This window comes from Chelonia mydas, chromosome 1, assembly GCF_015237465.2.
Source record: "Chelonia mydas isolate rCheMyd1 chromosome 1, rCheMyd1.pri.v2, whole genome shotgun sequence".
NCBI lineage: Eukaryota > Metazoa > Chordata > Testudines > Cheloniidae > Chelonia > Chelonia mydas.
The window spans coordinates 336,550,478-336,571,516 of NC_057849.1; the positions used below are offsets into that span (position 1 = coordinate 336,550,478).

A 21,039-nucleotide genomic window follows, 5' to 3' on the forward strand; every position below is an offset into this window, starting at 1 on the left:
CTTGAAGCCTTTAAATCATGATTTGAGGACTTCAGTAGCTCAGCCAGAGGTAGGGGTCTATTACAGGAGTGGGTGGGTGAGGTTCTGTGGCCAGCCATATGCAGGAGGTCAGACCAGATGATCATGATGGTCCCTTCTGATCTTAGTCATATGAGTCTATGAGATGAAAGTCTGTTTGCAAGCGATAGCAACACAGAGATTGATATACACTGATACAAAGGTAGGATTTGTTGCCACGAATAAAATGCTGGAGGTGGGTATCCCTTGTAAATAGCTTTGTCCCCTGCTTTCCCTACTGTTGTCCTTTATTCACTTGGAATTACATGTTGAGCTGCAGAAGAGGGATGGTAACTGACGTTTGGGGACTGCCCAGATGAGTTAGGGGTTCTATCATTGCCTGCTTGGTAACTGCGGGTGCCATAGTGCTATGCTGCTACAGCCTACAAGCATAAAGGTCTCAACCCTGGTTTCCACCATCTTAGTTACTCCTTGCAGGGTGATTTCAGCTACCCCTTTTGGTCTTGAGTCCCCCCCACAAATCCATCTCCCTGTGGGCTTAACTACCAGGCACTCGGACTTTTCCTGTCTGGTTCGTCATCCCTAAAGGAACGAAATCTGCTCCCAGTTATCACTACACTGTGGCACACATACTCCATGCAGTTTGCACAACAGAGACCTGCTGGGGATAAAAATAAACAAAAAGTTTTATTTCATAGAAAAATCATAGCGGTGAAGAGGAAGCAGTAAGGCCTGGTCTACACAACAGAGTTAGGTCGACATAAGGCAGCTTACATTGACCTAACTGTGTAAGCGTCTACACTACAATGTCCTCCCACCGATTTAACTTGCCTGCTACGCCCACCTAATAACTCCACCTCTGCGAGAGGCATCGTGCTTAGATCGATATAGTTAGGTCGATGCAGTGTCCATGCAGACACTGTGTCGCTTACATCTGCTGTTGCTGCCTTTGACAGCTGGCGTCCCACTGCCCCGGGCTGACAGCTGCTGGGTGGGATTCTCTGATGCCATAACCTGGTTGGCTTTAGTGGAGTTATGCCCACAGAGCAGCTGGCCCTTTAGCCTATGCCCAGCACAAAAACATGCCCAAGCATTGTCACTGCACTAGAACGAGCCCCACGTCTGGATTTGACTCCATGGCGGTGAATCTATAAGGCCGACATCTCTTAACCCTACAGGATCATTGGAGACAGGATTTACCATGGGGAAGTCACTGCGAAAGAAAAGAAAACCAGCAATGAGGACAAACAGAGGAATAATAAACATTCTAGTCCCACAGATGGTGGGTGAGTATTGTTTCCCCTGGCTGCCATTTTGGGCAGAGTTCTGATGTTTCTTCTTTATACCATTAAAAGGTATTTCCTTTCTTTCTACTGTGTGGCCTATTTATTTCCCTGTGTTAGGGCCTGTGATATATCTAGTCTAATACAGCCCCCGCTACCATTGGAGCTGAACATCTCACAGCACCCTTTGGAGGCAAGACGGTGCTGTTATTCCCATTTTACAGATGAGGCACAGAGAGGCTAAGTGACTTGCCAAAGGTCACATAGGAAGTCTGTGGCAGAGCAGGGAATTGACATTGGGTCTCCTGAGTCCTAGCCTAGTTTCCTAACCACTGGACCACCCTTATTCTCCCTCTCTCTGCTCTGAACTTCATTCCTTTTTTAATCATCTGTCATACTCCTATCCAAGCTTAGTAATAAGAGCCTTTTAAAATCTCTCCTCCTGCTGTTTACGTACCTCTGAGTATTTCTGTTGTCCATCTTTGCATCTTCATTTAATGGGGAACACTAGCTGCTGACACAAGGGACACAGCCTCAGGAAACCATTAACTTCAGGGTGTGGCTCATGATGTAAAAACAGCTTGTGAAGGTCTCTTTGAATTTCCCTTGCAGGGAGAACAGAGCTGAGACTTTCAAAGCCTCTGGCACTATTCCACGCAAGACCCACGCCATCTTCATGCTGCATTACGAAGAGCTCTTGCAAAGGCACCTGGGAAAGTATGAGTACACTGTCAGCGTCCGGCCCCAGCAGCTCGTGGGCAGGTTACGCGTGGAGGTGAACATTCTAGAGAACTCGGGCTTCAGTTCTCTGGAGGTGCTGCCACTCCAAAACAGCAAGCAGAGAGGCATCAAGAAAGTCATAGGTGAATAGAGTGTGTGGCCTACAGTGGTGATTGCGTCGCTTCTTGTGAACTCGACTGGGCCCGGTTAGTACATGTGTAATGCTGACAGACCCTGGTCGTCGGCAGCCAGGCTTGAACCTGGGACCTAATGTGTGAGCCTTTATTGTCTGAGCTAAAAGATACCTTTCTCTTAGCCAAGCTTGTAGGAGGCTCATCAAGCTTTAGCTGGTCTAGTCACCACTAGAGGGAGACAGAGTGCCACCCCACACGGTTGGGATGGAAGATCTCCAGGGAAATCCCAGACTGATGGTGCTGACTGTTAGAATCATAGAATCATAGAATATCAGGGTTGGAAGGGACCTCAGGAGGTCATCTAGTCCAACCCCCTGCTCAAAGCAGGACCAATCCCCAATTAAATCATCCCAGCCAGGGCTTTGTCAAGCCTGACCTTAAAAACTTCTAAGGAAGGAGATTCCACCACCTCCCTAGGTAACGCTTTCCAGTGTTTCACCACCCTCCTAGTGAAAAAGTTTTTCCTAACATCCAACCTAAATCTCCCCCACTGCAACTTGCAACACTGCAACTTGTTCAATAGATGACACTCTTCCCTGAGAAGTGGCCATAAATCAGTGCCCCCGGGTTGCATTAGGTGGCACTGAGCTGCAGAGGGAGCCACCTTTTTTGGTGGAGTCATAAAACTGAGGCCTGGACCTTACACAACCATGAAAGACCACAGGGAATGTCTCACAAGGTAGGGAGCGGTCTGAACCTGGGTGGCCTGGCCATATGCCAGTGTGTTTCATATTTCAGTGCCACTTCGTTTAGAAACATTATTCCTTACTTCCCCGCTGAGCCGCTGTGGTGCAGCGTGGTTGGCACATTCCATCCCAGAGGTGGCTGCAGTTCAGGGCTAGGTAGCTGCTTTCTGCAATTCGACTCTCTAACTATTTGGCAGTCTCCAGCCCTGCTAGGGCAGGGACGCAGTATAATAACAATGACCATTAAAGATTTTCAGGAGCTATAATGGTGGGAATTCAATTCAGTCTGCCTTCAGAGGTCCCTGGCTTTTGTGGCTTTAAGCCAGCATATGCGTACGTGCATGTCTAAACAGAGGAAGAAAACTTTGAATCCTATTAGGGCCTGATCTCCCTATTAGGGAAATTAGGGCCTGATCCAAAGCCCACTAAAGTCAATGGGAGTCTTTCAAATGACTTGGATGGGCTTTGAATCGGGCTTTGAATCAGATGCGACGTTCCTGGCTCCTGGGAACTGCTGAAGTAACTTGTGTTTCCATCCAAGCGGACCAAAGGAGACAGGAAATCCTGCCTTTCAGAACACAGGAAAGGTCGGTCTTTGGCCAAAGCAGCAGAGAGCAGGTGCAATGCTGGGGGCATGGGGGGGGGAGGGGGTGTCTAGCATTGCCCCATAGGCTGCTCAGAGCTATTGTTTTTTGCAAATGGGCAGCATAGATCATAGGATGCTATGATTTTGCCTGGAAGCCACTGCATGTTAGCAAAAACTCCAGGCTAACGTCAAGTGGGAGATGGTCTTGCACGAGGGTATAAGCCTGAAGGATTATGGATCTCAAACCCAGGTCTGGGGGTCCCCAGACCACAGCTGCCTCCTGGCATCTCGCTGGTACCAGCAGGGAGCACGGGCTGGCGGATCCTTGCTCACAAGAGGCACTGCCCCAAAAGCTTCCAATTGGAGGAGATGTCCAGCCTCTCTGATTGGCTCAGACTCACTACTTCAGCCAGAAAGAAGCAGAGGAAGTTGTCTGAACAACTAGGTGAATCCCTGGCTGCTGCTCCGTTGGACCTTTCCAGTTAGCCTGACTCCTAAGCCCTGTTTTGTTCCTAATTCATGCCTTCCTGTCCTGTTCCTGGTTCCTGCTCTCCTGCCTTATTCCAGATCCCTGCTCCTACGCCCCACTCTTGGCTACTAATTCTGGTTCTGCCTCTTGGCTTGATGCCTGCCTCTGGCTCTGACCCTTGGCTCAACCCCCGACTTTGTCTCTGTTGCTGACCTGAATCTTGCTCTGACCACTAGGTCTGACCATCTACATCCCGGTAGGGTCAGATCCTCAGCGGGTGTAAATCAATATGGCTCCAGTGAATTCTGTGGAGCTGCAGTGATTTACACTATGTGAGGATCTGGCCTGAAACGTGTGACTATGGAATAAAACAAAAGTCTCGGTCCTATTCCTATCAAAGCTGAGGCCTGAGGATTGGGCCTGAATGCTGCTGTTGCCCAATGAGTTCAGTGAGCCTTGGGTCAGGCTTTGGATCAGGCAAAGCATCTGCAGCCGCTGTCGGTAGGATAAAATGATAAAGGTTGTCAGTCCCCTTGATTTAGCTTAGATGAGGTGAGGAAGGATGTTTCCCCTTGGGATAGTAGCGTATGGTGAGGTGCATTTCTGGTGTTACGCTTTCCTCCAAAGCATCTGGCATTGATCAAGGCCAGAGACAGGATAATTGAGCAGACACACCCTTTGTTCCAGCATGCATATTCCTGTATTTAAATGATACATGGAAAAACTCAGTATTGGAGCGGCCTATCCAAATGTGACTCTGTGGGCACCGAACGTTCTGTGCAACATAGCAAGGGGTTTAAAACATTTAATAGGAAAGTTGGACCCATCCAGTTCTATTATTATTAAAGTCTTCTCTAGCCATTAAAGTCTATGTGAGATATCACTTTCAATGTCATGACCAGAGGAGGGGACTGGAACCCAGGATTCCTGGATTTTATTCATACATCTGATACTCACTCAGTTTTGTGGTCTAGATTGTCACCCTTATTCATGTTGCCTCACTCCTCCAGTGGCAATATTGAAACCAGTAAGATTACCTCAGGGATGAGGTGCTGCTCAGTGTAAAGGGGACAATCTGGCCCCCTCTAAACTTGAGCAAGTCATGTAGGCTCTCTGGTTGGCTGTCCCCATCTGTAAAACAGCTATAATGAGGCCTACAGTATTTCTCACATAGGTGTTGATTAAAATTTAAAAAGTGCTTTGAGATCCTTGAAGGAAAGGCCAAATTAGCAGTATAAATGAGAATGAGAGTAATGTTTTTCAGAAGCACACAAGTCCCATTTTCCAAAGTGACTTAGGCTTCCAAGTCATTTAGGTGCTTTCTGAACATTTTCCCCTGAGACACAGGGGTTCCCGATTTATTCTCAGTGATTCAAACTGCCATAGCTTGCAAACCAAAGAGAAGCTTCCATCTTCCCCCCCCCAAATGCTGACCCTGACAATCTAGCGTGGGGTGAAAAATAAAGCTGGGTTCTTTCTGCCTCTGTAACCATGACCAGAAATATTTGAACCCCGCCAGCAATGTCTGGGCATTGAATGTTTGTGAGTGAAATGCCTACCTGCTGTAGTGATTGGCACTATGAGCACGAACAAAATGAATGAACATTTCTCAGATGGATCTAGCAATCAAAATGTATCTGGCCATCGCCCAGTCAGGGATTAGCCTGAGACATCTCTGAAGTGCCGAATGCATCTTCAGGATGCATGTGGAAGAGTCAAATTCCTGTCACCTGGCTAGATGTGCACTGGCTCTGCAGTTCCAGCTGTAACAAGATCCTGGTGTGTCCATAAAGCACTTAAAGCAGGATGCAGATGGGACTTAAAGGCACGCCGAGAGGAGGTGCTCTCTGCTGAGGAAGGACAAGAGTCCCCACTCTCACATTTGTGAAGTAGCACAACAGTCTTTGTTGTTGCAGTGGCCATGCTGAATGTTGTATTTCTGGCTAGGGGTCTGAGCCACAAAGGTCAGACTCAGCTCCAGACTTCTCCACAGTTTGATACAGGGCCTAGGTTTGGTTTGTTTTAAAGATAGAGGCCGTTTGGGGGGTTCTGATTAGGTTTCCTCTCTGACTGACAAAGCGAAGCCAGGTCTCTCTAGCATGTTTCCTTTGTAAGCAGGCTCACAAACATACAAACCAGCTGGGTTTATGTTTTTTTTCCAAAAGGAAGCCAGAGGGCACATGAGTTTGGGAAAATGATTTCCTGAGCTGGGCAGGTGTCTGCTCCCTTTCTGCCACTGTAACACAGATAAAACAGCGCAGAGGAAGCTGAGGCCAGGAATTTCTGCTCTTACAGATAACCTCAAAACAAAGCCACTTTCCACATGACGTCTGAGCCCAGAATTCCCTGGTAAGGGCCCATCTACTCATCTGCCACCCTTCTCTCCCTATGAAATAGTTTGGTGAGAATGTTTTGCCGGTCATGTACAATAACCTCACATTCCCAGGTAAAACCAGACCCTATGGTAGTTACCCCAGTTTCCTTTCCATTTTGCAGCTGGTGCTCAAAATCACAAACTGCAGGGAGGTTTTGCTTTGCCCCCCTCTCCTTCCACCTCCCTAGACACTCCCATTTTAAAGCTCAGGATGAGCTCTGGGCTGGAGTTCTGTATCTGGACTCTCCCAAACTCTGATCAAGTTTGAATTTGGCTTCACCTCTAAACTTCATTGCTTGGGCACTTCACTCTGTAACATCAAATGAAGACAGATGTTCAGGGGTCAATTTTAGCATGGACGGTTTTGCTTTTGTCATCCTGATTTGCACCTACAGTTGAATTCTGGGGGTAAATCTAACAATTTGCCTTCATTCCTAGCTCATTGTGGGTATGAATCAGGCAGATGGAAGCTCAATCACTTGAATCATGCAAGCCATTCGTTCTGCAGGTCAAATTAGACCAGAGATTCTCAAACTGGGGGTCAAGACCCCTGAGGGGGTCGTGAGGTTTCAGCCTCCACCCCCAAACCCCACTTCGCCTCCAGCATTGATAATAATGTTAAATATAAAAAAAGTGTTTTTAATTTATAAGGGGGGTCGCACTCAGAGACTTGCTATGTGAAAGGGGTCAGCAGTATGAAAGTTTGAGAAGCACTGAATTAGACCTATAAAAAGGGAGGTCCGAGCCCTTTTGGATATTTACCCCTAAATATAATCTCAGATTCTCCCCTCTAGTTCAAATGGAGGCCAGGCTAGTAAGGAGCAAGCCGTATTTGCTATATGTCCATTTTATTTGACAAGTCTCCACATCACGACGGGCACTAGCTAGTTTGTTGGAGTTCTCAGTGGAAAGGACAAAGATTGACTGGGCAGAGTCTGAGCCACTTCCTCCACCATTCCTGCCCCTGTTGGTGACTCTCTAGGTGTCCTTGGCAAAGTCACCTAACCCCTCTCTCCAGGCCTCTAATTTACGTCATGATCGTATAATGAGGATAACACTTACCCACCTTTGTGAAGTGCTTTGAGATGATGAAAGGTGCTGGATAATTGCAAAGCTGTACCTAGCACTTCTTGATCTCAAAGCACTTTACAAAAGTGATTAGATGTCAATATCCTCATTTAACAGATGGGAAAAGTGAGGCACAGAGAGGCTATCTGACTTGCCCAAAGTCATACAGGAAGTTTGTGACAAGGCTGGAACTAGAATCCATATCTCTAGATTCACCAGGTGGTGTACTTACCTGTATCCAGGTAAGAGCCCCCTGAAATTTCTGTTTGAGGGAAGTGCATAGGGGAAGCTTGCATAGCCACTGCCTGTGATATATGATGTGGACAAAGAGGGTTCTTCCGTTTCCAGTGTGATCTGGAGCATTTTACTAACACTGAAGTAGGAGAAGAGAGGTGTTTTCACCTCTGTATTTGGCACTGGTATGACCACTGCTGGAATCCTGTGTCCAGTTCTGGTGCCCACAACTGGCACCAAATAAATTGGAAAGGGATCTGGGGAAAGCCATGAGAATGATTAAAGGATTAGAAGACATTCCTTATAGTGAAAGACTCAAAGAGCTCAATTTCTTTAGCTTAACAAAGAGACGATGACTTGATTACAGTCCATGAAGTATTTACATGGGGAACAAATATTTGATAATGGGCTCTTCAATGTGGCAGAGAAAGATGTAACATGATCCAATGGCTGGAAGTTAAAGCTAGACAAATTCAGACTGGAAATAAGGTGTAAATTTGTAACAGTGAGAGTAATTACCCATTGGAGCAATTTACTCTGGGTTGTGGTAGATTCTCCATCACTGACCATTTTTAAATCAAGATTGGATGTTTTTCTAAAAGATCTGCTCTAGGAATTATTTCAGGGAAGTTCTCTGGCCTGCATTATACAGGAGGTCAGACTAGATGACCACAATGGTCCCTTCTGGCCGTGGAATCTATGAAATATATCAGCCTACCCTTCAAACTCTGATAAAACCCTGGGAGGCGAAGGTGAAGCTCTCCAAGTAAATCAGAAAATGCAAATATTCTTTTAACACAGTGTTATGAATTCTGGACAGTTCCTGCACGTTGTCAGTTAACCAAGATCTTTGAAGAGAGAAAAGATGGATGAAAAGAAGTGTCAATCCCAGCACATCTGGTACACTGTATCTGAGGAGTGTATGTTACTCTAGGCAATTCATCACATTACAGAGCAGCCTTATAAGTAAAATGGAATCAACACTGAGATAAAATCCAATAGAAGAGATATTCATTTATGACTCCTCTTGCATTCTTCTGGGGCTGGAGATAGCAGTGATAGCAGATGACAGAACAAGGAGTAATGGTCTCAAGTTGCAGTGGGGGAGGTTTAGGTTGGATATTAGGAAAAACTTTTTCACTAGGAGGGTGGTGAAACACTGGAATGCGTTACCTAGGGAGGTGGTGGAATCCCCTTCCTTAGAAGTTTTTAAGATCAGGCTTGACAAAGCCCTGGCTGGGATGATTTAGTTGGGATTGGTCCTGCTCTGGGCAGGGGGTTGGACTAGATGACCTCCAGAGGTCCCTTCCAACCCTGATATTCTATGATGCTATGATTCTAAATCTAGAGTGTACAGTCGTTAAAGTCACGACTCTGGGTAATTCTCTTATAAACCCATTAAGACTAATTGTTAAATAGTCTTAACACTTCCTCATTTGCCTCATAGTGTCCTCTTAGGGTGTGTCTACACTGCAATTAAACACCCACGGCTAGCCCATGTCAGCTGACTTGGGTTCCTGGCCCGCAGGTTGCAGGACTGTAAAATTGCCACGAGGGGGAAGGGTCCCAGAGCCTGGGATCCAGCCTGAGCCCGAACGTCTATGCAGCAATTTTATCCCCGCAGCCCAAGCCCCCGGAGCCTGAGTCAGCTGACCTAGGCTGGCCGCAGCCGTGCCGCAGGTCTTTTAGTCCAGTGTAGATGTACCCTTAGGACACAAATCCGGTCCAATGGCACAGGTGGACAGGAAGCAGCTTTTTCAAAGAGGAGGTGACCCGGGGCCAGGATTTCACCCCTGGTGTCTTGAAATGCTTCTGGGTTTGTTTTAGATTCTGGAAACCCTGCATTAGACTCCTATAAGTGTAGAGGGAGGGCTTGATCTGCAGCTGGCATCGGTCATTGTAGCCCTGTTGATCTCATGGAGCGATGCTGATTTACACCAGCTGATCATCAGAGAAATTCCTCCTAGACCCTCTTGAAGCTTAAGAGGAAACCCTTCCCTGTCTCCATATACTCTTCCCTTTCCTGCTTCCTCTGGCTGTTCCATGCAGGCCCTGTTGGCCTCCAAGGGGTGAATGAAGGTACCCGTCCATGTTGCTCCTGAATTATATGGAGAGCAATAGGGGCACTCTCTCAGTGGTCTAAGGGAGACCTTCCTCTTCCATGGGATGAGTTCACTGCTTTCCCTGCATGCTGAGGTCTCTCAGTGCTTCCATTTCCAGGAGCGGCCAGTAAGAGAGAAAGGACAATCCCATGGTTAAAGTGCTAGCTTGGGACTTGGGAGATCAGATTCAGTTCTCTGCTCTGTCACAAACTACCTGTGTGAGCCTGGGCAAGACACTTGGTCTCTCTGTGCTTCAGTTTCCCATCTGTAAAATGGGCATAATGGCACTTCCCTGCCTTGGGAGGGCGGGGAAGTGTTTGGAATAAACATTGCAAGTGCTCAGATACTATTGTAATGGTGGCCATATAAGTACCTCTGGTTGACATCAATGGACCTATACCAATTGACATCAGCTGAGAATTTGACCAAGTTTTCAACATGTACTAAAAATGGATGTAGGCACACCCAAATTTTGGGGAACTGCTAGACCAGATCTGAACTCTGGTACAATCTCACTGAAATGCAGCTACCTTTGCATGGAAGAAAGGGAAGCAAAGAACTGCCCCACTCAGCAGGGTTTTAGCCCAGGACCTGGGGACAAACGACTTCTCTTAAAATTTGGTAAGAGTACTTTAACAGCCACTCAGAGAAGACCCAACCTTTAGGTTTAAGATCACTCCCCAAAATAACATCAGGGCTGGGAAGTTAACTAAACCTGTCCATCCCACGATAAGGTTTCAGGGCTGGATGCAGTTACAGTTGCAAAGGAAAAGGTAGTTCTTATTTTAGTGCAGCTATTTTGCTCTTCCCTGATTTCATAACGTCATGGTGAATCTGTCTGACATAAATAGAAAAGCTGTAATATCACTGGTTGTGTTTTCCTACCAGATGACGTCTCCCCGCCTCCTTCTACTGTGATCGGCCAGACGAAAACATTAGCCAAAGTGACCTTCAGTCCCAGTGTTGTACAACAAGCCCAGATTGCCCGCAATGGCATTCTGGGGGATTTTATCATTCGATATGATGTCAACAGGGAGCTGAGTGTCGGGGATGTGCAGGTACCGTACTCATGCCTGACCTTCCTTGTGCTATTGACTATGCCAGAGGTAGCTGAACAGTGTTGGATGCCCACATTCCGTAACAAATTTCACCCAACGGAGGGTCATTTCTGCAGCTTGTAGGAGCCTAACGGCCACACCTAAGTGGTGTAACATTGACCAGATTGCAGCCACCCTTGTACTGCCAACCCCACCGATGATTAATTACCGCTTCCCCAAAAAATCACAAGACTGGCTTAAAAATCATGAGATTTTATCTTTAAAATAACAAATGTTGGGCTCTCTTTTGTTGTCTTTTGGTTTCTCAGCCTCTAGGGTGTCCTTGCTCGCAGGCTAGAAGCTTACTTTTTTCAAAAGACATGAAAGCTGAGATTCGAATGCAGTCTGATTCTGGCAGTTGAGCCTTTAAGAAACAACCGCTTTTGGGAGACTTCTGATCCAATTCTCAGAGCCGGCAACACTGACACCCCTTATCTTGAATGTGACTCAGGGGAGGCAACTAGTCCCTTGCATGTGATACTCCATCTTTAGCTGAGTAGCTTTCTTCCAGATCATTGCATGCCTTTGTAGTCTACCAGAGCCACACCTCTATAATCAAGATGAGGGCAGTCATTATACTGCTCATTGGACCACACGTTGGCTTCTCTTGTCACAGAGTATGTGTTCTTCATACATCACTGATATGCAACAGCAACACAAGGGAACTCTCACTACTACATAAAAACATCGGTCCCTGCAGGGAACTAGCTAAATCCCACATGATAGATAACTAAAACTCAGAGCCCAAGCATGCACTTTATCTTTTAGCGTTAAAGATTCATATGAAAGGGGACAATGGAAAAATTATATGTAAGAAAACAGTCAATCAAAGTCACGCGGCAGCTCTACCCACATACCTAGCAATTTTTCACATGAGCCAAACTGCAGCTATTAGCAAATGACAGATTTCGTGAACGGAACGCAGATAGCTATGGTTGATGCTCTAAAAAGGCACACAAAGAACAATATCCCTTTTAGCTGCACCAGCTATTCACATAGGCTGAAAAATCACCCCTGTGTGAAGACCCACGTCAGTCCTATTTTGATAGCTTCAGTGGGGAGATGGCCAGCCACACAGCCGCTGCGCAATGTCTCAGCACACGGGTGCACTTCAGACAAAGTTCAGTGTATGCATATTTTTGAAGAGATTCACAGATTCCGAGGCCAGAAGGCACCATTGTGATCATCTAGTCTGTCCTCCTGCATAACACAGGCCAGAGAACTGCCCCGAAAGAATTCTGAGAGCAGATCTTTTAGCAAAACATCCACTCTTGATTTAAATATTGCCAGTGATGGATAAATTGGGTAAATTGTTCCAGTGATTAATTACCCTCACTGTCAAAAATGTATGCCTCATTTCCATCTGAATTTGTCTAGCTTCAACTTCCAGCAGTTGGATGCTGTTATACCTTTCCCGGCTAGATTGAAGAGCCCATTATTAAATATTTATTCCTCGTGTTGGTACTTAGAGACTGTTAAGTCACCCCTTCACCTTCCCTTTCTTAAGCTAAAGAGATGGTTTTCCTGGAGTCTATCAGTACCAGGCCTGTTTCTAAGCCTTTATTCATTTACGTGGCTCTTCTCTGAACCCTTTCCAGCTTGTCAACGTCCTCCATGAATTATGGCAAGTGGTTCTGCATCGCCTATTATGAGGCAACCTCACTGCCTTTCTCCCACTTCTGCTTGGCATCCACGTCCAAGCCTTCATCCTCTTTCACCTAGACCAGAGTTCCCAAACTTTTTTTGCAGAGCCCCCACTTCGGAGATTCATGTCCCATGCGTGACCCCCTCACAGGGGCTGGAGAGGGGAAAGGGGGCCTGGTACTCATGGGGGCCAGAAGCAGGGCAGGAGGGGTGCTTGGTACCCCCAGGGGCAGGATGGTACTCACCACCTGGCAGTTGAAGAAGCCTTCCTCTCTCGCAGCTGTTGGATGGTCTTGTCTGCCAGGAAACAGCTCCCTGCCTGTCTTGCTCCCACCTGCCCAGGGGAAGCAAATGGGGCATGCTGAAGGGCTGGGGTCAGCAGGGAAGGCTGCTCCCTGTGAGTACCCGAGCCCCTGCCAGACACAGCCCCCACCTCACCTCGTCCCTTCAGCACAGCCCTGTCCACTTCCCCTGGGCTTTTTCCAGCAGGGGAAACAGACGCCCTGGAGTTGCACTGAAAGGCCGGAGTGCGGGGGGTTCTGGAGGGGGCTCCGTCTGGCAAGGGACTCAGCACTGCCGGGGTGCAGCCTTCAGCTCCCCACTCACAGAGTCACTGCCAGCTTCCCCAGCAGAGGCGGTTGCGGGGTGCCGGTTGCGGGGTGCTGCAGCTGTGGCAACAGGGAAGCAAGTCACACAGGGAGCCTTGTCCCAGCAGCGGAGACCACCCACACAGCCCCGTCCACTTCTCCTGTCGGGCAGAGCTGCCTGGCCCTTCAGTGCTGCCCATCCTCAGACAACTCCATTTGTTCAGGAGCCAGTCGAAAGCTGCCTTTGTCTTTAAACCCTGCCTGTCCTTGCCCTTAGTTATCTCCACCATTCCCTGCTTCCTTTAGCCCTACCGCGTCCTCTTTGTGGCTCCTGCCAACGGCAACAGCCTTCCTGTCTCCCTCCATGCCACTGTCTCCTTTAAAATCTCAGCTGAAAATCTCTCTTCCCCATTCAACCAGAACCACTTAATTCTTTTCTGCCTCTGCTCTGATTCCCCGTTGCACCATGCAGCAGCATCTAGTTCTGTTCAGCATTTGGGGACGTCATCAGTACGAAAAATGCTATTCAGAATTAAGGACCAATACTGCTCCCATTGAGGTGTATGGCAAATCTGTTGACTTCCCCGGGGGCAGGACCGTGCCCTCCAGTTGCAAGCGGCAAAGGTGTCCTGGTGATGGGTGTGGTTGACATTATTGTGACCTGCCATGTGTCCTTGACTTTCTCCCCCTCCCTCAGATCCTGAATGGATACTTCGTGCATTACTTCGCCCCCCAGAATCTCCCTCCGCTGCCGAAGAACGTTGTGTTCGTGCTGGACAGCAGTGCCTCCATGGTGGGAGCAAAGCTCAGACAGGTGAGCCAGGTGATGCTATGCGATGCAGAGTGGTTTGCTGTGAGGTTACCATGACGACCTCTTAGGCTGGTAGTCTGGCCACCAGGGCTATGGGGAAATTACATGGGAAGGCCCTGGCACCAGGAGGCCCATGAGACATCTCAGCATTTGGAAGGAAGAGGATGGAGACATTACAGAGCTGGGCTCATGCAAACCCTGAGCAAAATCCAGGCCTCACTGAAGCAGGGGCGGATTAACTCACAGGCCCATGGGGCCTGTGCCCAGGGGCCCTGGGCAATTTGGGGGCCCCCGTAGGAGCGCCGGAACCTGTATAGAAGTGGGGGGATCACCGCTGCTGGAATCGTGGCCCCGCCCCCTGCTTGTCCTCTTGCCCCTGGAGCTAGGCTGTGGTAGGGTGAGCATATTTCCTACAGGGAAAATGGGACATCACGGGGGGCTTTCCCAAGCCCTGCTCCCTCCACCCTATGGAGCTGGCCTGAGCCGCTCATCTGAGCCCTCCATTTCTCCCACATGGGGCTGGCCTGAGCCCCACTCCACCTGCCCTGGGTGGGGGGCTGGGGTGCCCGAGAGCAGCCCCTGGCCCATGTCCCCATCACCTGAGGTGCGCCACTCAGGGCAGGTGGAGGGTCTGGGGCTCACCGGGCAGCTCTTGCCATGGCTTGACTCCGGCTTCCAGTCTGACCAGGGGGCGGGGCCTTGGGGAGAAGGGGAGGAGCAGGGGGCGGGGCCCCATGGAAAGGGAGATGGTGGGGGGCCCAAATGTTCTTTGTGCCTAGAGCCACAATAAATCTTAATACATCTCTGCACTAAAGTCAATGGCAACGCTTCTATTGACTTCAGTAGGGCCCGGATTTCACTCCAGTCTCTGAGAGCTGAGTGATGCTCCCACAACTGCCAAGTGGAAGCAACAGCCAGAAAGAGAGGGTGAATGGGGCAAAGTCTATGACACAGCTTGATCTGTACGACCACAACCCTCCCAAATAACTGTCTCCTTTCCCCTCATCTCATCTCCTCCCCTTCTAGGCAAGGATTAGCCAGAGAGGCCAGCGCTGCTGAAAGCCCCCTGGCCTGTCCAGTAAATGGGGAGCCTGCACCTTTACCTAGCACAGGTTTAACCATGCCCCATCAGGCAATGACACACGTCATGTCCAGATAGGCTAAAATGCCACTGTGTGGGATCTGCACAAGGGCAAAAGCTGGTACGAATCTGCAGGGGCAGTGCTGGGCTTGAGGCATGGCCAATGTGGCTTGGGGTTGGGACATATTATTAAGACAGGTGAGCGACATATAATCAGCTCAGCCCATCAGGTTCCCTTGCTAGCTCACCAGCTGCTGATGAGATGTCTGGGTACAGCCCAGAGCCATCTTCTGGGGTCTGGCTGCCAGCACGGGCACTAACTTAGCAGATGTAAATCTAGTCTTGAGAGTTTGAACCATGATATTTAGACAAAGCCTTGACTACATGCGGCACTTGAAAAGAGGCAGATCTGTACCAGCATGTGCCCCTGAAACCTCTATGGTTCTACGTAACACTGGACTGTCACGGCCCATTGAATCGAGCGTTTCACTGTAACGGCCCCTTCTTTCTCTGCCTCGCCGAGCCCTGATTACTAGAGAAGTGCTCATAGGTGAAACAACTCCCGCTTGCTGCTTCTGTGGTGATCAGCGAGGACTCCAGAAAGACGCCATGGACCCTATGCTCTGGGAAGACTTGGAGTAGCTTTCTCTCCCCTGCCCCCAGCCTGTGTATTTGTGTTTTAAATTCTGGTCTAACTAGGGGGCTGGGATTTGAGTCTGTTTAGTGCAAGGAGCTGACTGGGTTTAGGAGCAGGTCTCCCAGGGTTAATCCCAGGCCATGCTGTTTGGAATAATGGCGTGAACAAGAAATGCTAATGCCCCATAATCTTAGACCTCCTCAGGAGAAAAATAAAACCCTTTAGTGGTAAAAGGTTAATCCTTCAATCCAAGACAATACTGGGGCAGTTCACACCGACTCTTGGCAGGCTGGCCATTCAGTGCCTTAATCCCCTGGCTCAGCATTGCATTGCTTGCTAAACACTTTATCCCCCTTTTCCAGCAAGCAGGGCTGGTGGATGGGTTTTGGCTTTATCCACTCAATTTAAGAGACAGCACTGATGTTTTTCAGCCAAGCAACACAGCAGCAGAATTTCAGGGGTCTGTTAGTAAAGCTACTTTCCCCTACATATGTAGTTGGGCCTGTACTCATTCAATAGCCCGTACGTCTTTATTTAGAACCTGCCCTCCTGTGTTCAGTTAGTTAGCTGCATGTTTGCCATACAAGCCTTGGGGGAGGTAATTCAATGTACTAAAAGTCACACTTGATTATAAGCTTTCAGGGGAGGTGGTTAGACTTCGTAGAAGTGGTGGCTTCTAAAGGAAGATATAGGATAATTATATATTATATAAGCAAGTCTATTGTAAAATAGCTAATAGAGAGACAGGGCCTGCCCAGGTACACATGGACAAAGACAAATTGCCAATGGATAACTGGTGAGCTAGGTGTATGTCTGGTAAGTAAGTTAGTGCCAGTGTTGGTAGCCAAATAAATTACCCCATAATGACTGTTGTGGGCGGCTCCCAGAAGATACGGGGGAATTGACAGTTGTTACAATGTCTGTGACAGTGTGATTCCAGTATGGTAAGGAAATCCCTCTGCCTGAACGGGTCTACCATAACGCACGTTTTTAAACCACCTCCGGCTTTGTGTTCTCCAACTTGATAATGTTGTCTTTAGCGCAACACCATAGACTGTTTTGTGGGAGCATCAAAAACCATAAAGGGGGGAACACAATGTCATTGATGGCTAATGGCTAAAGACTAGCAGGAGAGGCATGTGCTAATGCCCGTTGGAGTAGGGGAAATGCTTTCTCTTGCTCTTCTACAGCAGAGTTCTCAAACTGTGGTTCATGGCATGTTTGGCAATGCACCGAGACCTGGTAGGTCGCATGGTGCTGGCTTTCCTCATTTCCAGCTGCTGAATCCCATGAGAAGATAGCTAAAAATACATTCAGTACTCTTCTGAGATGTCTTTTCATGGGCGGCATGTGACTCCTCCATCTGGGGTGGCTGGGCATCCCCAGACCATGGCCCTGCCTCCCGCGGCCTCCTCCCCTCGAAGCCCCACAAACACTCCGCCCCTGCTCAGCCCCGTCCCGCCCACCTCTTCCCTCGAGGCCCACCCGCCGCTCGCACCTCTTTGCCTCCTCCCTCAGGTCCCGGCCCGCCTGCCAGCGGGCCAGTTGGCCGGCCGCTCACCGCTTGGGCACACCTCCTCTCCCGGCCCCCATGCAGGCGGAGCGGGAACGGGCAGAGGTGGAGGGCGGGCGGGGCCTCGTGCGGAAGAGAATGAGTGAGAGCAGGGCCTCAGGGCAGAGCGCGGGCGGGCCCACAGACAGGGCTATAGCCAGAGCCCCTTTCAGCAGCAACGCACTCCAAAGGCGGCGGGCCAGCTGTTTGGGGAGGCTTAGCCTCCCCTGGCCTCTTCTACCCGCTGCCCATGTGTCTTTGCCATGTTAGCAGCAGCTACAGCTGCCATGAGGAAGGGTGAATGTGAATGTGCCGGTCAGGACGATCCCAAATGAGAATGGGAGGCATCTGTGAGACAAACTTTATTACAGCAGCAGACAAATATAGGGCTGGAAAGGACCTCGATAGGTCATCTGGTCCAGCCACCTGTGCTGTGCCAGGACCAGATATACCTAGAGCAGTGATACTCAGACTGTGGTTCGCGAGCCGCAAGGGTCTCTTTAATGAGTCTCCTACGGTCCTTTGCAGCACATGATAGTAAACCACTGTGTGATCTAATTATTAACCAGTCTAAGTTATTAACCAATCAGGATGCTTTGACTATGTTATTAACCAATTAAGTTATCAAATTGCACTAAATTATTAACCCTTATTTGCTGTGAGAAATATGTATATGTATATATATAAACTAAATATTTCCCTGGCATACTGTTTAAATACGAATAGTACTATAGTAAAAGAAACAATGAATTCACAATACTGTGTCTCTTTAGGGTAATGTTGATTGCTAATTTGGCTTCTGAACCGCTGAGGTCTGAGTGTTACTGACCTAGACCATCCCTGACAAATGTTTGTCTAACTTATTCATAGAAAACCTCCAGTGATGGGGATTCCACAACCTGCCTTGGCAATGTATTCCAGTACTTAATCATTCCTTTTGTCAGAAAAAAAAGCTGAATATTGAACCTAAATCTCCTTTGCTGTAGATTAAGCTGACTGCTTCTTGTCTTAACCGTGCTGGACACGGAGAACAATTGATCTCAACCCCTGTAACAGGGTTGATTTATAACAACACTGCACAAGAGATAGTGATTCAGAATAATGTAGCAGGCTTTTGAAATCCTCTGCAGTACATGGGAGCGGAATCCTGGCCTCATTGAAATCACGGCTCAAACTCCCATTGACTTCAATAGGACCAGGATTTCACCCACAGTGGGCAGCTCTTACAGGTGACCTCATGCTTATGGTCCACTTGTGCGAGTTCTTTTTCTGCTCCTGTGCTCTTCTTTTCACTAAGTGCCAACTAGTCAGTTCCCTCCATCCCTCTCTCTTTCCCAAGTATCACAGTCTTTGAAGAGACAGGACATACAGCTCCAAATCCATTTAGTGCCAGCAGCTTGTCAATGTTTCTGTGAAAGAAACATTTTTCTCCATTGTCTCAGTCCAGCAGGGAAGCTAGGCCTCCATTGCTTCTTTCTGCTGTGGTTCTAACAGCATTTGAACACGGGTCAGACCCTCATGTCATGTAAATCAGCTTTAGTGGTGCTATGATGCTTTACACCAGATGAGGATCTGGTCCTATGTGTGTCACTCTCCCTACACCATTTGGCAGACAAGGCATTTGTGAGAGACACGAAATTCCAGAGTAGGATATATGATTATAAAATACTTTACGCACTAGAGAGCTAGCAGGTGTCTATTGTTGTTATGCTGGCAAGGAAAGTGCCTAAATAATTTTGTTCCTTCATTTGCAAGGCGAAATGATAGAACATATGCATGGGAGAGCTGCATTAAGTACGAGTCTGAACGAAATGGGGTCTATGCAATTCCAGCAAAGAATTGGGAAGCACTAAGTTTCGCACACGGGATCAGCGGCAGCCTGTCCAGTTCAATGTGCTGCTTCTTGCCATGGCCAAAACTCTGGGCATGGCGACACTACAAAGTTAAGTCGACCTAAGTTACATCGGCATACCATCGCCGCAGTAATTACATTGCTCGTCTGGGTCTACATTTGTGTCGGCGGTGCGCCTCCTCACTAGCAGTGCTTGTATCGAGCGTACTGTCAGCGTGGGGCATTGTGGGATGGTTCCTGGAAGCCAGTAACAGTTAATGTAAGCAACACAGTGTCTACACTGACGCTGTGTCAACCTAACAGCATCGACATTGACTCTACGCCTCTCACAGAGGTGGAGTTATTAAGACAGAGTAGCGGGGCAGTTACGTTACCAGGAGAGAAATTTTAGTGTAGACACTTCCAGAGTTAGGTGCCTTGCGTCGACCTAACTGTGTAGTGTAGACCAAGCCTTAATGATTCAAAAGAAGGCAAAGACCTTCCCCCAAAGTACCTAGACAGTTGTACAGTGGTGTTTTTTCAAGGCTGGGATGGGTTGCATACTAGGTGGCAATTCCCTTGTAACCCCAGCATGTCGTCGCTATGATCCGATTCCCCTACCTCCGCTGGCTGTGGGTGTTGTGGTAGTGAAGACTGAATTGAAAGCCCCATCTACACCTGCTGTAACAGAATCAGGGGATCCAATTATCACACTTTTGTCCCCTGAGCTGGATACAACATTGTTAGAAGTCGTAGTGTTGGTGGGGTCTGACCCTGTCCCCATAACTGGGTTAAATCCCTAAAGTGTCCAATATTTTAGCTTAGTTCTGAGAATATGGTGGGTTCCCATCTACACTACAACTTCTAAGTGTGTTGTAACCAGGCCGGGAGACAACAGAGCTGGATCCCCTGACTCAGTTACAATTGTAGTGTGGGCAGGGCTGAAATGTGACTAGCCCCACACCAGTCGTTTTTAAGATAATGCCAGTCACGCAGCATTTCTGGATCTGTTTCCTTGGCAAAGCAGGTTTATCTGGCTCACCAGATTTTATTTTGATTGATGAAAAAGGTTTCTCGCCCCTTGAACACTCACACTTATACTAGGATACCCAGTGGGGTTCTTATTTCAAGATGCTGGGGTGTGAGCAAGATCATACTTAGAGGTACTATGCAGCCGCCATATCTATTGTCCCATTCTTAAGCAATAAGACCCTAGAAACTTCTCTGGTTTGGACCTTTCATTTCTAATTTTGGGTCAAATCCCTGAGTAAAGACATCGGGCAAAATTTCCACTGACTTTAATAGAAGTTTTACCTGAGTGAGGACCTCTGGCTTTGGCCCAGTAAAGATCCCTCTCCAAGCACTGACCAGGTATTAGCTGGAAGTACTCAAGGCACTCTGCTCATGCGTGCAAGCTGTATGCTCCTGCATGTAACAGAAGATGCTGGAATCCCCAATCTCACACAATGTGGTAGCCAGCCATTTGGAAAAAAGACTCAGAAGGATCAGACTAATCCATTCAGGGTGGGTTTTAGTTTTAAAGCTTCTGTTCAGCTCTCTGGCCAAACTTTTAGAAAGTCACAATTAGCTAAGGATGAGATCCCGGTTGAAGGTTCCCAGGGATCGAGGTTTTACTGGGTTTGCTGAGTGTTCTCCTTAGGTGGATTTGCTTTTGTCACCGGTCACATTCTTAGAAAAGTCTGAGCACCTTGTATAAACATTTCTCTGCCTCTCCATGCCTTGACACCCAGCCCCCTTTTGAGTAGTTTCAGGTTGATTCTATTGATTGCGTGGATTCTGAATGCCAGCAACCATCAGGACCGTTTGACACCTTCCCTGCCCCACACAAAAAAAATTCCCTGTGTTGCTGAAGAACTGACTGTGAGCTTTTTGAGTGCTAATCTGATGGTGGCTGCTCTCCAGAAAAACCTACTTTAAACTGCCAAGGAGCCACTGAGCAAAATCCTAATCCTAATTGCAGCCTTCAGTGATTTCCAAAGGTACTTTGTGAACAGCTGCCAGCCTTTTTGGTTTTATCTGGAGATTTAGAAAATGTGTCTACCCG

General features: G+C 48.1%; 1 protein-coding gene across 1 annotated transcript in view; it reads left to right on the top strand.

Annotated features, from left to right (window-relative positions):
• The window catches only part of ITIH5 (inter-alpha-trypsin inhibitor heavy chain 5), a 62,785-nt gene that overhangs the window by 11,483 nt on the left and 30,263 nt on the right, over positions 1 to 21,039 (top strand). The window contains exons 4-7 of the mRNA XM_037889343.2: positions 1,197 to 1,304; positions 1,914 to 2,164; positions 10,623 to 10,792; positions 13,760 to 13,876. Coding sequence (XP_037745271.1) covers positions 1,197 to 1,304; positions 1,914 to 2,164; positions 10,623 to 10,792; positions 13,760 to 13,876 — 646 coding nt within the window. The remainder of the gene's footprint in view (positions 1 to 1,196; positions 1,305 to 1,913; positions 2,165 to 10,622; positions 10,793 to 13,759; positions 13,877 to 21,039) is intronic.